Source organism: Nannobrachium achirus (genome assembly GCF_963921795.1).
Source record: "Nannobrachium achirus genome assembly, chromosome: 16".
NCBI lineage: Eukaryota > Metazoa > Chordata > Actinopteri > Myctophiformes > Myctophidae > Nannobrachium > Nannobrachium achirus.
In genome coordinates, this window is record NC_137823.1 from 26,589,470 (window position 1) to 26,605,119 (window position 15,650).

The window sequence follows — 15,650 nt, forward strand, 5'->3', positions numbered from 1 at the left end:
TGCGTGCATGCACATGCGTGCGTGCGTGTGTGAGAGAGATTGGACAAATCGAATCCACTATAAATACATTCATACAAATGACAACATGGTAGACAAGCAAAACAGCGCAGAACAACATGTGTACTGTGAAAGAAACCTGTTACAACTCAACTAATTAATGAGTGTGTCCGTGTGTGTGTGTGTGTGTGTGTGTGTGTGTGTGTGTGTGTGTGTGTGTGTGTGTGTGTGTGAGAGAGAGAGAGAGAGAGGGGAGGGGGATGAAATAGAGATAAAGACAGACAGAATGCAAGGAGGACGATGAAGCTTTCCAAGCCATAAATTCAAGTGGAAAGGAAAGGCTTTTTGGCAGGTCTTACCTTTTGGGGAATCGAAAAGGCCTTGCAGGGCTGAAAAACAAAAAGAAAACGGGCAAATAAATCATACATTTGGAAATCAAAGCTACAGCCAATCAAAAACAGATTCTCCCCAGCATCTGTTGGGGAGGACGAGTGAGAACATGTTTTTTTTTTCGTGAGCTGATTTAGTGGAGATGGGGAAAGGGGGGGAGGGGGGGGGGGGGGGGGGGTAGTTGTTTGATTTTGTCCCTTACAGCAGGGGTCTTCAACGTTTTCAGGCCAAGGACCCCTTAGTCGAGAGAGAGATGAAGCAGGGACCCCCACAACCTCTTCATAGATTCCATATAGTGTAATCAGTGTATTTTGGGTTCATGTAAATTAGGCCAGGGTTCAAGTGGTTAATATAGAAATGGAAAAAAGGCTTCTATCACACAAAGATTTGGAGGACCCCCTGTAGTAACTCTGAGGACCCCCTGTTGAAGACCCCTGCCTTACAGCAGTACTACTACACACCTTACATATGAGAAAACAGGCAGCACTGAAACCAACTCCTCTGCCCCCAGTTTCTAATCAGTTGAGTGTGTAGATACAGTACATCAGGGTTCCCCAATAGGCGGCCAGCGGTAATAATTGGTGGGTTCCCCCCACCAACCCCAGTAATAATGGTGGTATAAGAGCAGCAACAACACTAGTATATCGTCGTTGTCGGGTGGAAATCTCGTATCTCCAAATTTGTACGTTCTTTCGCAAATCATACAAGGCCGTCGCACAAAAGTAGCGAATGGTTTTGGACATACACGATTTTCACCCGACAACAACGAAAACTGTCGCTGGAGTAGTGGGAACGCCACCGTTGCCCCCTGCAATGTTGTGGCCCTCGGCTTGGTACCCTAGACATAATTCGGCCCTTGGGGAAAACTAATTGGGGAACCCTGCAGTACATAGACCGGTCACAGACGGACACTTTGGTGCACACGCTACAAAATGGGCACATGGAGGGATGGCTTGAGCTTGGGATGAGACATTGAACGCTGCCAAAACCCAAAAGCGGACTTGACGCAGAGGGATGTGCGTGCACTTTTCAGCAACACTGACAATGGACCCCATTATCAGCATTCTGATTGGTCCCTGTGACTCCCTGTCTGACCAACCAGCAAGCTACTTCCGCACAGCAGTGGTTGTTAATTCTGAGCTAGCTAAACACGAGAACATTATCACTATATTGCCCCAGAGATGTTCCTTTTTAACTAAGACCAAGTTTAACTAAGACCAAGTTTAAAATAAGAATCCATTAGATGTAATATCAATACGAGGACAGAACTGATCTAAACAGATTCACACAGACTACCATGCTCATGCACACACTTTCATACAATTTCTTTTGCATTCAGCTGCTCACATACACGTACACAAACACACACGGGCATGTGCGTGCACACACACGCACACTGCCACACACACACACACACACACACACACTGCCACACACACACACACACACACACACACACACGCACACACACACACAGTCCTATGAAGCTTTCAGCTGCTCTGGACTGGTCTGCTCTTCTCATCATATCCTCTCTCTCTCCAGAGCAGCAGGGGAGCGTCCGGAATGCCCCACCAAGACGAGGGGGAGGAGAGGACGAAAGAGGAATCAGATATGGCCCCCGGATCACAGCAGGGCCGCCGGAGATAAGAGATACAAGCTGGGTGGAGGGGGGGGGGGGGGGACACAGTTTATGATCTTCATCAAAAACTGGTCTAACTGCACAAAGGCCATAATAAGTAGGGCTGTCACAATTGTTACACAATCGTCGAATCGCAATTATTTTGTCATAATCGCAATTATTTTGTCATAATCATCATAATCGTTTACATGTTGAACATGTTTTCATATTTCACATTTCACAAAAACAGTGGAGATAGCAGATCTACAAGCTCACAACGTGACGCGATGCGACGTGAGCTTATAGGTCGGCTATCTCCACTATCAATGTTCTTTTTCAAGTACAAAGTTGCCAAATATGTAGGCCTAAAGTCATTTCTTTGTGTATTTAGGTTAGGTGTCATAGCTGCCAAGTGCAACTTCAAAGCGTGCAAGCCAAACAGGAATGTAATTGTCAACAGCAGAAACACAACTGAATCGTTAATCGCAATTTATTTGAGTGACAATTAATCGTCATGTAAAATGTCATAATCGTGACAGCCCTTGCCATAAGCTCCAAATGTTAACCTCTGGAAGCGCAGCATCCATATGCTGTGGGGGAAACATGATTTGACGATGGTGTGTACCGGCCGTGTTTGGTGAAGATAATTTGGTGTAGACGGGGAAAAAAGCGTACAAAGCCAACTCCAGGTCCAGTTTACAAACAGTTTATATTATAGTTTACTTTTGTTGTGGCATATTGTCTTTGTCAAGCTTGGGAGAGAGGACAGAACACATAATGTAAAACCAAGCCCCCAGAACCTTGGGTGAGCTCTGAAGCGCCATGGACATGGTGGCCGTTTTGAGCTACTGCAGTTGGGGCCAGAAACATGAACGCGCATCTAGGCTTCTTTGTATTGACGCGCGTTCATACCGGAAGTGCTCGTTCATGAATTGGAGCCCCAGCGCGTCCAAACTATGACGCAAAATGCGTCACAGTGGCCCCACTACGTCACGGTTTTACTACCCGGAAGAAGGGGTGAAAACGCCTCATGCGCTGGGTGAGCAACTCAATGCAAGTGGACGGGCGGGGATATCTGGTGTCCTCTCTATTCTTCTTATAACTCTATGTGTAAAACATGGTGTGAGCGTAAAAAGGTGTCTTATAAACGCAAGAGGGTTGGCAAGCACTTGGTGTGCTGGACACGAACATAAACTAATCAATCAAATCAAATCAAATCACCTAAGTCACACGCAAAATGTGTATGTCTAAAAAACAAGTAAGATGCAAGTAAGTTCATCCTGGATAAGAGCATACGCTCACTCACTGCCTGCCATGTACAGTCATCGTTCACAGGGATTCACTGGACAAATCCAACACCAATATAATGGGACCACATCAGGTCTTAAATTATCAATGAGGAAACCCAAAACCAAACAGGAAGTGACCTCAGAGAGGCCGCCGTGCGCCCGCAGCCGGTCAGGGCGCTAGAGGACATCTGAGCTTTTCCGTGACGGTAGCAAGCAACACGAACAACAAGGGCCAAAGAGGTCGTTGTATTTTCTGCGCCCCCCCCCCTTTTTTTCTCCCCCCTTTTAAAACTCCAAAATTCGCAGAACGCTATAATTAGTGGCTGCCGTGGTGACCGAAAAGCACAAATGAACAAGGGCCATTGGTTGGAAAGTTTTTTCCCCCCCTTCACATGGTATGTTTTTGAGGGAGGCAGTAAATCCCTTTTTTAAAGCTTCGCCGGACACGTTAACACAACGGCCAGATGTCGAAGTGGCACAGGTCGAGAAAACACTCGTAGTATATGTACACACACACACACACACACACACACACACACACACACACACACACACACACACACACACACACACACACACACACACACACACACACACACACACACACACACACACACACACACACACACACACACACACACACACACACACACACACACACACACCGCGAGGAGGGGAGGGGACGTCATAGCAAGCCAGCAACTTGAAACGAGTAAAGATAGATCAACTTAATAGGTGACAAATTCATTATCACAACAGTTACATCCACTCTGTAAAAAAGTTCAGCTGGTGGGAACGGCCTGAGGACTGAGTCAGTTCGGAGCTCCGACCGCTAAATCACAATGTCCTCGATCTGTAGTCTTGAATCTGGCTCGAGACGTTTTGTTGTGTGTCATTTGTACTCTGGTCTCTCGCCACAGTGCTGTCCAATATAGCAGGATTGCTTTAAAAAAAACAACGGTTAAAAATAAAACTAGTATAATAGCTTATGTTGACATCAGGATGTTGTGAGTGCCAGCCTCTATTCTTGCTTTTAGCGAGGGCTGTTCTGTTCATGCAGTCAAATGCTGATTAAACTATTCATTATAGTAATAACCCCGTTCTTTTCTTCTTCTTTTTTTTGGACCGAATTCCCCCGTAAGTAATGATTTGTCATATAAAAGTGACTCTTTTCCTGATTCAAACCAACAACAGCTAATGAAAACCACATTGGGCCCAACCCTTTCTCTAGATTAACATTATTAGCCAACGGGGGGGGAGAAAAAAATCTGTATTGGTAATTTATGGCTGTTACTTTGCGCTCTGTTCTCCGTCGGTTTTCCATGTATGGACCTGGAACGGCGGAATCCAGGACAGAGATAGGTTCCAGGGACATGCTGGCCATTGGGAAAAGCGGGACAACTCCCGAACGGCCGGTTCATTCCCGGCCGGTCCAGGCCGGCCATTAGGAAAATAATTAAAAATAAAATGTCTGCCTTCGTTCCATTTTGGGGGCTGGGCGGCCAACAAAGTAAATCGTCACTGTCGGGCAGAAACCTCATATCTCCAAGTTTCAAATTTGTAGATTTTTTCGCAAAGCAAAGCCCTGCTTCATCATACAAGGCCGTCACACAAAAGTAGTGAAAACAGCAGATCTACAAGCACACACCGCCTCGCACCGCAGGGCGTTGTGTGCTTGTAGATCGGCTGTTTTCACTAGTTTAAATCATTTTTAAAATGATAAATACAAAACAAACGGTTTTGGACATACAAGGTTTCCACCCGACAACAACGGAATATAACTCATGTAATTAGCCCACTGGCTTGTCACTTGTCATGATCTGAAACGGCAAATCTTTGAGTAGCAGCAGCAGCACAATAGAGAGAGATCTCTCTCTATAGCGCGCAATGAGGGCCTCTCCAACTCTTTTTCCCGGGCTGAATCAGGGGCCCAGCATGTCCCTGATAGGGTCCAAGCTGAGTGCGCCGTGGAGCCATTGGAACTGGTTGGAAGGGATTCCTGAGGCCTCCCTCAGACCTATCCGTCCGTCTACTGAGGGGTCTGTTTGGGGTTTTTGGGTCTGCGGCGACATTCCAATCCGCGAATAAATCTCAGGCCAAAAAATCCGTGAAGACGGATGGATTACCTGAGCTAGCCGTCGTGTAGCCTGAGCCCCGAGTCAGTGTGCTGTTAGTTCAGAGAAGCTACTCCCCTCGGAGAGGTTTCATACATAATGTCATCTAAATCAATGCTGTACCAAACCTCAGGAGGCTCTGTGTTAGTATCTCTTTTCCACGGCTTTAGATCACTGACTCAGGACGGCGTTACGGAGCTAAGAGCGAGCTTTGTTTGCGAACTTTTTTGGCAACAAAACAAGGACATTGAGTAACATAAATGCACATAATTATGTACTGTATATGTGTGAACACACACACACACACACACACACACACACACACACACACACACACACACACACACACACACACACACACACACACACACACACACACACACACACACACACACACACACACACACACACACACACACATCAAAGCGTCCACAGACTTGCAAGTACACAAACAAAGACAACGAAGAAAAGAAAACTATAATAACGTACAAAAACATTTGAATGCAATGCCTTAGATATACAGGACACAGTTGGGTGTGAGTGTGTGTATCACGCACACGCAGCACGCACACAGACACACACACACACACACACACACACACACACACACACACACACACACACACACACACACACACACACACACACACACACACACACACACACACACACACACACACACACACACACACACACACACACACACACACACAAAGAGAAGGAAGGTCAGGTGAGGAAGGGGAGTGTAGAGGGGGTAGTCGCAGAGACAAGGCAGGGGGAACGGTGTTGACTGATGATCACACAGACTTTAAATTGAGCAGGATGACAGCCCACCGCCTCACATTTCCTCCCCTGGTCTCAGATCAGCTCTGCACCGGACCCCTCTAAAGCAAACTTACAATGTCCTCTCTCTCTCTCTCTCTCTCCCTGACATTCTCTAGCTCTCTCTCCCCCTCCTCTGGCTCCCTCCTTTATCTCCTTCCACTCACTGACTCTCTCACCTTCTCACCCTTTTTTCACTCTCTCTCTCTCTCTCTCTCTCTCTCTCTCTGGGTCTCGGGGCAGCCTCTCAGTGTTTTTCTATTTACCAGAGGGAGAGCGTTTCTGGATCACTGAGCTAATTAATAAGGTAAACACAGCCTGCAGGCTGCTCACTCAGCAGTGCGCTGACAGCCGAGAGAGGGAGAGAGAGAGATAAGGTGCGCATGTGTGTGTATGTGTCTGTGCGTGCATGTGTGCGTGTGTATAAGGGAAGATGCGCGTAAGACTCGCACCGGTGCACGTGTCCATGTTTGTATCAAACGTGTGCGTGTGTGTGTGTGTGTGTGTGTGTGTGTGTGTGTGTGTGTGTGTGTGTGTGTGTGTGTGTGTGTGTGTGTGTGTGAGAGAGTGTATAGGAATAGGATATTGGCAACGACCTTCCGACCCATGCATCAATGTGCTCTTGTTTGTTTTTACAGAAAATACCATGGCTAATACAGCATGATGTGTGAGCTACACGTGGATCTTCCTGCGTTTACAGATAAGAGCGAACACGCGCGGCCACACACGCTCCTCTCCGCGCAAAAGTCCAAGCGTATATATAGACCGATTTCTCAAGAGCGGCAACCATAACTGCAGAGTCAAGGCGGCACCTACTGGTATGTGTGTGCGCGGCGACACCGCAGCTACCACAGCAGCGTTCTGGAAAAAATATCTATAGCATGCGTGTGTGTGCGCGCGCGCACTGCACACGTCGGCATGCTTGTTGTGCGGAGGAGGAGGAGGGGGGGTTAAGAGGTGAGCGGGGTCACAGCCGAGGGGGTAAACTGCTAACAGACGGCCGGGGCAGATATTTTAAGGGAAACGGGGGCCTTCAAGTCGAGGCAGGAGCAATTACTGTCAACCGTGCCGTCAGGCTGCTGCCCCGGCCCCTTGGCTTGCCCTGATTAGTGCCTCGCTGCAACGCTGCACACAATTACAGAGCCGACCAAGCCATGAAATGGGCCCGGGCTCCCAGGGAAGAACACGTTCCGGCTTACATCACCCCAGAACAAGCCGACCGTCGCCGTCGGCCCGGAAAAACCTTGCATACATGTCCAAAGCGGTTACTTTGCAGAAAAATGTCAAATGAAAGAACCTGTGTTTGTTCCAACGTTGTTGTTATTAGTCAGTCACAAGCTCTTGTTAATACTTTTCATTGGTTTAATGCTTAGAAGAAAAAAAAAACACATAACAGACATGACCGCTTTCGCTTTCACTTAAACGTATAAAAGATTTACCCAAAACAGTGCATCTACAAGCTCACAACACGTCCAAAACACTTTGCCACACATTCAGCGTTGTGAGCTTGTGTAAATGTGCTATTTTTGCCACTTTTGTGAGACACTAATGGTATAACAAAGTAGGGAATTAATTTATGAAAAAAGAAAACATTAACTCATATGCTGCCAAAAAAATACCCCTTTGGACCCCCTTCCCTGCCATGCCCGAGGAACCCGAAGATTTAATAAACTTAATTAAAAAAAAAAATTGTATCGAAGCGGAACTAAAATAGGCCGGAACTAATGCTCCGTGATCGGTTTCTACACGGACACATTATTGAGCGGACCACTTAACATTGAGACCCTAAACCGGAAGCGGATGGTCCGTCCTCTATTTTGGCCCGTTAACTTTCTGTATAAACACCACGGCTTACAGATGGAGAACGGATTGATCAATTTTCAAAATTTCAACGGATTTGAGAAGCTGATGGAATACGCGAACACACGATGCATAGCAGTGTCCGACCGCACACGATGGGAATTGGATGAGCGCCCGCGTTAACAGGTAGGAGAAGCCAGCAGTGAAAGACATAGAAAAATCTTCGGGCTCCTCGGCCGTAAACTACGAATGAGTTAAATCAATTGAAATATGGAGATACAAGGTTTCTGCCTGACAACAACGAGCGTATGTTTGAACCATAGGGTTGAGTGAAACATGGCAGCTAAAGGTCCTACAAGTAGCTGCCATGAATTGATGTAGGAGATTATTATCGTCATTTGGGTTCGCGTGAGGATGACGTTGATGGCAACACAGTTAGTGGAGTGTGCTGTGTGTTATAACAGAGTCGGTCCATTAGGGCAATGGCAAACTCTTTCATGTCAAGGGCCCCCAGATTAAAGGGATAGTTCACCCCCAAAATGTATTATCTTCTATCGATTACTTACCCATGGAGACTTGAATTCATGGATATATTTAAGCTTCTGTCGCATTCCTAAGACAATCATTTGAGGAGACCCTTTGTGTCTCCATATAGGGAACAAAGCAGGCTCTTTGTGTCTCCATATAGGGAACAAAGCAGGCTCTTTGTGTCTCCATAGGGAACAAATGCTGGTCATCAAATTGTTGGCTTAGGCATGAGACAAAAATTAAGAACAGAATCAACAGAATCGACAGAGAAAAAGTAATATTTTGGGTGATCTATCTATACTTTAATATGTACCGCTGTTCCCTATTGAGCATGGCACATTTCCTGGGGCAAGCTGCCCAGATCACACATGTCACACGTGTCTTATTTTTATTTTTTATTTTTTCACGCTCAAAAAGCGCCTGCAATGTAGTGCATTTGAAAATACATTGCAGTGCACACCATCACTGCTTGCCTCCTGTGATTTATTTGTTTTGTTTATTTTCTGTTTATTTTGTTGCTGAGTGGGGTAAGGAGACAAAGTGAGTGAGATGAAAAAACCTGGGTGAAATGTGCCAATCTCAACAGGAAACAATGGTATTTAGCCACGGACACCCATCTCAATATACTGTATGTGACAAGAGCTTGGACAAGAAAGGTAACAGCTAACCAGAGAACTAAAGCAAGGCTTTTGTCGTTCTCAATACAAAAATACATATGTTTAGAATTATAGTGATACTATTGCTGAGAACTGTGTACTAAATTGGTTCCAAGGGCTAGGAGAACAAAAATATATGAGTCTCACGGTTAAGAGGAACAGCAATGCTTCAATAAATAAGCGTGAAGTTTGAAATAAGAGTAATTTAATAGGCCTGCATTTATGTACAGACAATAAAATCTTAATAGGCTGAGGGTGCAGTAGCCACAGTTGAAAATAATATATGAGCATAATAGTTGGACCAGAGGACAAGTCAAACAAACAGGTCTGTGTATGAATTATATTTGTATAACTATAATAGCAGCCTGTATTTCAATACACAGTTCATAAAAGTCTACAAGTGTAAATACTCTGGGAGTTACAATTCTAAATACAAAAGGACAATAGCTAACCAGGAAAAAAGCAGGTCCATTTAAGGCTTGTTGTGTGGCTTATTGTATCCCAGTGTGTATTTTTGAAGCGGTGAAAGCCGCTTCCAAGGAGTGGCTTTGTCTGTCCCATACCTGTTTTTTTTAGGATTCCCATAGATTCTCAAGGAGTGAGAATGTCTATCCCGTACATGTCCCGTACATGTCCCGTGCATGCAGAATTGAGGATTGGTCAAGCTTCACATGCCAATTTGGCCCTCCAGACAAAATCATTCATTCATTCAGAATTCATGAAAGTATAGAACTAAAGCACATAGAAAGTATAGATCTAGAACACAGAATGTATAGATCTGGAACACTGATTTCAAAGCTCTAGTACACATAGAATAAAAATTCACCGCTTCACTTCGAACCGAGGTTTGATTTTTTGTCTTTCCTTACCTTTTCAAGCAGTCACAGAATATTTTTCGATCGATCCCCCGATCGGGACATGGATACGCTTTCTGTGCTTCCATAAATAGAAAAGAAATTCGTTTGAACCTTGCGATCCATAGTTATGGCAGATTGTGTTTTCACAACACAGAGCGAGAATAGGGAAGTGGAGAAAAAGATGACGCGAAAAGAAATATACAGGAAGCGAATGGCGATCCGATTTGGTCGTGAATGAGCTAAGACAGACATACAGTACCATGAATGTCAAATCATAATCAAAATATTAAAAAAGAACCACCAGAAATATGAGTGGAGAATCTCTAGGTTATTGACTCAGAGATTGATAATTTTTGTAACCGTAGGGTCTATATTTTGGGGGTTGTAATAAGTTTGTTTTACACTGGTAATGTGTATAACATTGTAGTGAAACAGACCTATATTTTGATTTATGATGGGGTTATAAAGTTCCACATGCAATATTTTCCATCAACAAATCTAACTGTTAAAGTATGTGTGTGAATCAATAGTGTAAATAATTTGCAGAACTACACTGTGTTAGTCCATGTATTGATTCTTAAACTGTACATGTTATTATATTAGCATGTGTGTGAGGTGCGGCAGGTGGTCTTGGTATATAAGGTGCGGCAGGTGCTCTTGGTACTGTATATTGCTCACAGAATAATTATCTATGAGCAATACGTCTATAAATTGTTGGAAACAAAAAGAAAGCACAACTGTACCTGATTAAATGCGTATAAGCCCTTGTAGTGACAAGCATTTAAGCGAGCCTTCGCCCCAGGTGTGTTGAGATATATTAGTTTTAGTGGTAACGACGTGTGATTTACAGGGGATCACGTCTCTTACAAGCAGCTAGTAAACGCTGGAATGGGACAGGTCTGTTTAAACTAAAAGTTTAAATGGAGGCCAACCAGAAGACTCTTGCTGTCATTATCAAATGGTTGGGACAGAGAGAGAGAGAGAGAGGCAGATATAGAACATGTTTTTATCATTGGTGCACTAATGTACTGCTATAAAAATAAACACATCATTAGTATAACTGTGTATGTTACGTGTCTCTGTGTGCGTGTGAACGAGGACAAATGTTTTCACACACAGCTCCAAGTTCAGAAAAGAATGTGCGATTCGCGTGGAGCTTCATCCAGTATATGGCTGGTGTGAATTTCCCACGCACGCGCGCACACGTGTGTGTCTCGTGCATGTGCATGCGTGCCGTGCGTGTGTGCATGTGTGCGGAACACTCAACGGGGAGTTATGGACAACTACAATCACCAGTGAGCTTGGGTTCCTTGGGTCACACCTACTATCCCTTCAACATTCCTGGAGGTTGAAATATGGGCATGCACAAATTCCAGGCCCACAGGCCGGATTTCAGCACTGTAGCCAATAGTTACAAGCTGTCTGTTGGGGAGACGTCTTCATTATGGCCTGTCCTTCCTAAGCCCTTACACCCCGAGTCCATAGCGAGAAGCGTGGAGAAGGGGCCTGCCATACAAGACCAGCGTCTGTCTATTAGAACGGGTACACATTATTGTGTATCATTATTTTAATGCTTTAACTATTGAAAAATAGCAGATATACAAGCTCACAGCGCGGCACCGAGTGCCGCACTGCGAGCTTGTAGATCTGCTATTTTTGAAAGATGGTGAAAATTTGAATTTTGACCCGATTCTATAAGTGTCTTTTTGAAAAACCCTATGTTTCTATGTCAGCAATCTGGCCAGCCATCGTCAAAGAAAAGGTCCTTTTCACTTAACTGGAGCTCAGTTAGTCTGTTTTTTGAGAGACTACTATGTCAGTGGTTCTCAAACTTTTTCATGTGAAGGACCCCCAAAATGATATTAATTTGGCCACGGACCCCCATCTCAAAATATTTAGTTCAAGGGACCACCCAGAAGCAAAATTTGAGGTACAAACGTTCGCTTTGAAAATACATATATTCAAAGATTTGCACACATTTTCACGACTTTTTCAAAAAAATGCAGATCTACAAGCTTGCAGCGCGGCACTCGGTGCCGCGCTGTGAGCTTGTATATCTGCTATTTTTCACTGGTTAAAGCATTCAATAATTCTAGGCCTAAATGGGTTAAGTTCGCAGTTCCTTCAGAAAAGGTTCAAGTATCCCAACTGCTAACCTTAAAATGTAAGGTTTAATCGGGGTGGAAATTAAGAGAAAAATGTATCAACAACGAATATAGTCAACAGGATAAACAGGCGGTCTCCATTAAAACTGAATTAATCTATTATCGAACTGCACTGAAGCTGGTGTAGAAAATATAGACTTCCAGGCATCAGCTAATAGTTTGCATGAATAGATAGGGAAGTGCTGTAACTTATTACTGAGTTAATTAAGTTCATTTATGGTGATGATATTTCATATAATATTTCATGACATTGCATCAAGTTAAAAAGCTGCTATTAATTATTGATATTTACAGAGTTAAATGTTGCTATTTACAGTTGAATTCATTATACAGTATTTGGGTTATATACAGTATACAGTATCAGAGGTTATCTATGGAGACACAAAGAGCCTGCTTTGTTTCCTATGGAGACACAAAAGAGTCTACTCAAATGATTGTCTACAAATGATTGGACAAAAACAACAAAATATCTATGAATTCTAGTCTCCATGGGGTGAGTAATTGATAGAAAACGTCATTTTGGGGGTGAACTAGCCCTTTAAGCATTTCAACGCACAGCTGTGTTTCACGCAAAAATGGTTTCATGTGTCATAGTCTTTGAAAAGGTTGGCAATTTTCCTGAAATGTTTTGTGAACATATTTGCCTACAATGACACGCCCCAAGGGGACGTGAGGTTGAAAGTAGTTATGTGTACATCATGAATACAGAGGTGTCAATTGGGTATGGCAGCTGCCATTCCTTGGTTCCAAGGGGGGGAAAAATGAAATGTACTTCTTAAAATAATAAAATAACACTATCCACTGATAGTAATCATCATCATGACTGTTGCTAAGGTATGGCAACATGACTGATGTATTGCCCGCCACGCGGCGCAAGACACCAGTCATGTTGCCATACCTTAGCTTTTTGCTGAACTGACGCCACTGCACGAATACACTCAGTAAGCACAGCAGGTCCGTCCAGAAGACAGACCTCCAGAGGTGGAACCAATGCTTTTCATCTGACCACCCCTGACCCGTCAACCCGTCAACGTGTCCCACATCCGCCCCTCAACTTCCTCCCCTCCTTCCGACGTGCAAGACAAAGCCTGCGTGCACGTGCAGTGCATGAGAAAGAGCTGGATAGATAAGAGTCGTACGTGACATGTTAACATAACCTACAGCAGGGTTCTCCAATAGGCGGCTTGTTAAGTATTGGCGGTCCAAGTGGTTAAATATCTGATGACACAAATTGACATGAATCCAAAATACACTGATAAGTGTGCTGTCAAATGATTAAACTGTGGGGGTCCCTGCTTCATCTCTCTCTCAACTAAGGGGTCCTTGGCCTGAAAACGTTGAAGACCCCTGTATTAAATTATCAATTGTTTTATTTGATAATCGATCATATCGATTAACTGTTGCACCCCCTGGAATACTAGGCACTCCTTTGCGTCTTCTTGTTTCAGCACGATAAGAATTCCTGAGCCTTGGTAGTCCATGTGAGCGCAACCAGGACCCAGCAGCTGTGCTGGGCCATCAGCAACCTCCGCATTCTACAAATCGGCGGCTACTTGGCAACAGCCACGGTGCAGGAGGGCTTGTGAATCTACCCGTGATGGCTGGGGTGCTTCAAACCACATAGTGGTTCATGTAAAATGCCCGGTGAGTTTATATGGTGCCTTTCTCCAAAACGCTTTACAATGTGCATTACGGCAGAGGAAACCATGCAAAGAAAGCACCAACCTGCTCATCGGGAGCTGTTGGGATCTCAGTGTCTTGTTCAAAGACACTTGGCCACACGGCCGGGAGGAGCCAGGTCAAACCAGGTAGATCAGTGGTTTTCAACCCTACCATTATTTATTCGGCATTTAAGGCACGGACCACTATTTGATGAGATGTAGCCTCTCAGACCCAAAACGTTGGATACGATTTTGTCCACAATTCCATGCTGCAATTATGTGGCACTCACTTGTTCTCTCCCTACTTAGATAACAGGCAAACGTTGATCAAAATAACAATTCTTATACATTCTCTAATTGTGTAGACTTTTTTTGTGAATTAAGTAATGCAGGTGTTTAACAATAATTTAACTCTTAACTCTTGAGAGCAAACTCTTTAACTCTTGAGAGCAAATAGACCTGTACGGGTCCATTTGTTTTCATTTTACGCTCTCAGAGGTAAAGGTCCAAAGGGGTCCGTCCATTGGTTACTGACTCTCTATTATTTAGCTGGGGACCACATGGAACCCCCTCAAGGACCACTGGTGGTCCCCGGACCACTGGTTGAATACCACTGAGGTAGATGGTTGAATGCGCCATGTAGTTAGTCTATGATGCCATCAGGATGACATCATAGACAAGGATGACGTCATAGACTGGCCTAGACTCCATATTTGGGGATTCCTGACACAGAATGATATGGGCATAAAAGGGACACAGACAGACAGACTGGCACAATGACGGGTACAACAAGTATTGCATGACTGGGTGGGGCATGCCTTTACAACTCGCATCGTTTCCAACTAGCATCATTCCAGAGAAGGGAATGTTTTGGATTAAAAATAAATACAAAATACAAAAGCATTATGCGTCAGGATCACTGCACTGGGCCCTAAGTCTGTCTGTGTTGACAAGAGGACTCAAACATCCCCTTCATCTCAACATGACAAGCAAGCAGTGTGTATTGTAAGGCACTTCCCCCCAAATAAGCATTAGAAAAGAACACTGCATGTCTGGACAGAGATGAACTCGGTATTAGCACAAATATACAGGCTTAAGACTCTGCATGCATGGGTGACTGCAGGGAGACTGTATAATGTGTGTTACTTATTTCCAAATCTCCTACAAGCAGGCGGTATGTGAAGGTAATGAGTAACTAGAGCACTTAATAGTACTGTACATTGCCATCCAGCCTGCATTGTGGATGTAAATAAAACTAAATGTTCCCGTGTCTGCATGCGCATGTGTGCGTGTGTGTCTGGGAATCTTACCTAAAATACTATTTATTAACCCATTTAGGCCTAAAATTATTGAATGCTTTAACCAGTGAAAAATAGCAGATATACAAGCTCACAGCGCGGCACCGAGTGCCGCGCTGCGAGCTTGTAGATCTGCTATTTTTGAAAACGTCATGAAAATGTGTGCAAATCTTTCAATATATGTATTTTCAAAGCAAACATTTGTAACTCAAGTTTTGCTTCTGGGTGGTCCCTGGAACTAAATATTTTGAGATGGGGGTCCGTGGCCAAATACATATCAGTTTGGGGGTCCTTCACATGAAAAGGTTTGAGAACCACTGACATAGTAGTCTCTCAAGAACAGACTAACTGAGCTCCAGTTAGTGAAAAGGACCTTTTCGTTGACGATGGCTGGCCAAATTGCTGACATAGAAACATAGTTTTTTTCCAAAAACCTTAGAAGGATTCAAAAGACA

General features: G+C 44.2%; 1 protein-coding gene across 2 annotated transcripts in view; it reads right to left on the minus strand.

Annotated features, from left to right (window-relative positions):
• The window catches only part of disp1 (dispatched homolog 1), a 167,808-nt gene that overhangs the window by 19,338 nt on the left and 132,820 nt on the right, over positions 1 to 15,650 (minus strand). For both annotated transcript variants that reach the window (XM_080744251.1, XM_080744252.1), the window contains one exon: positions 357 to 386. In XM_080744251.1, coding sequence (XP_080600377.1) covers positions 357 to 386 — 30 coding nt within the window. The remainder of the gene's footprint in view (positions 1 to 356; positions 387 to 15,650) is intronic.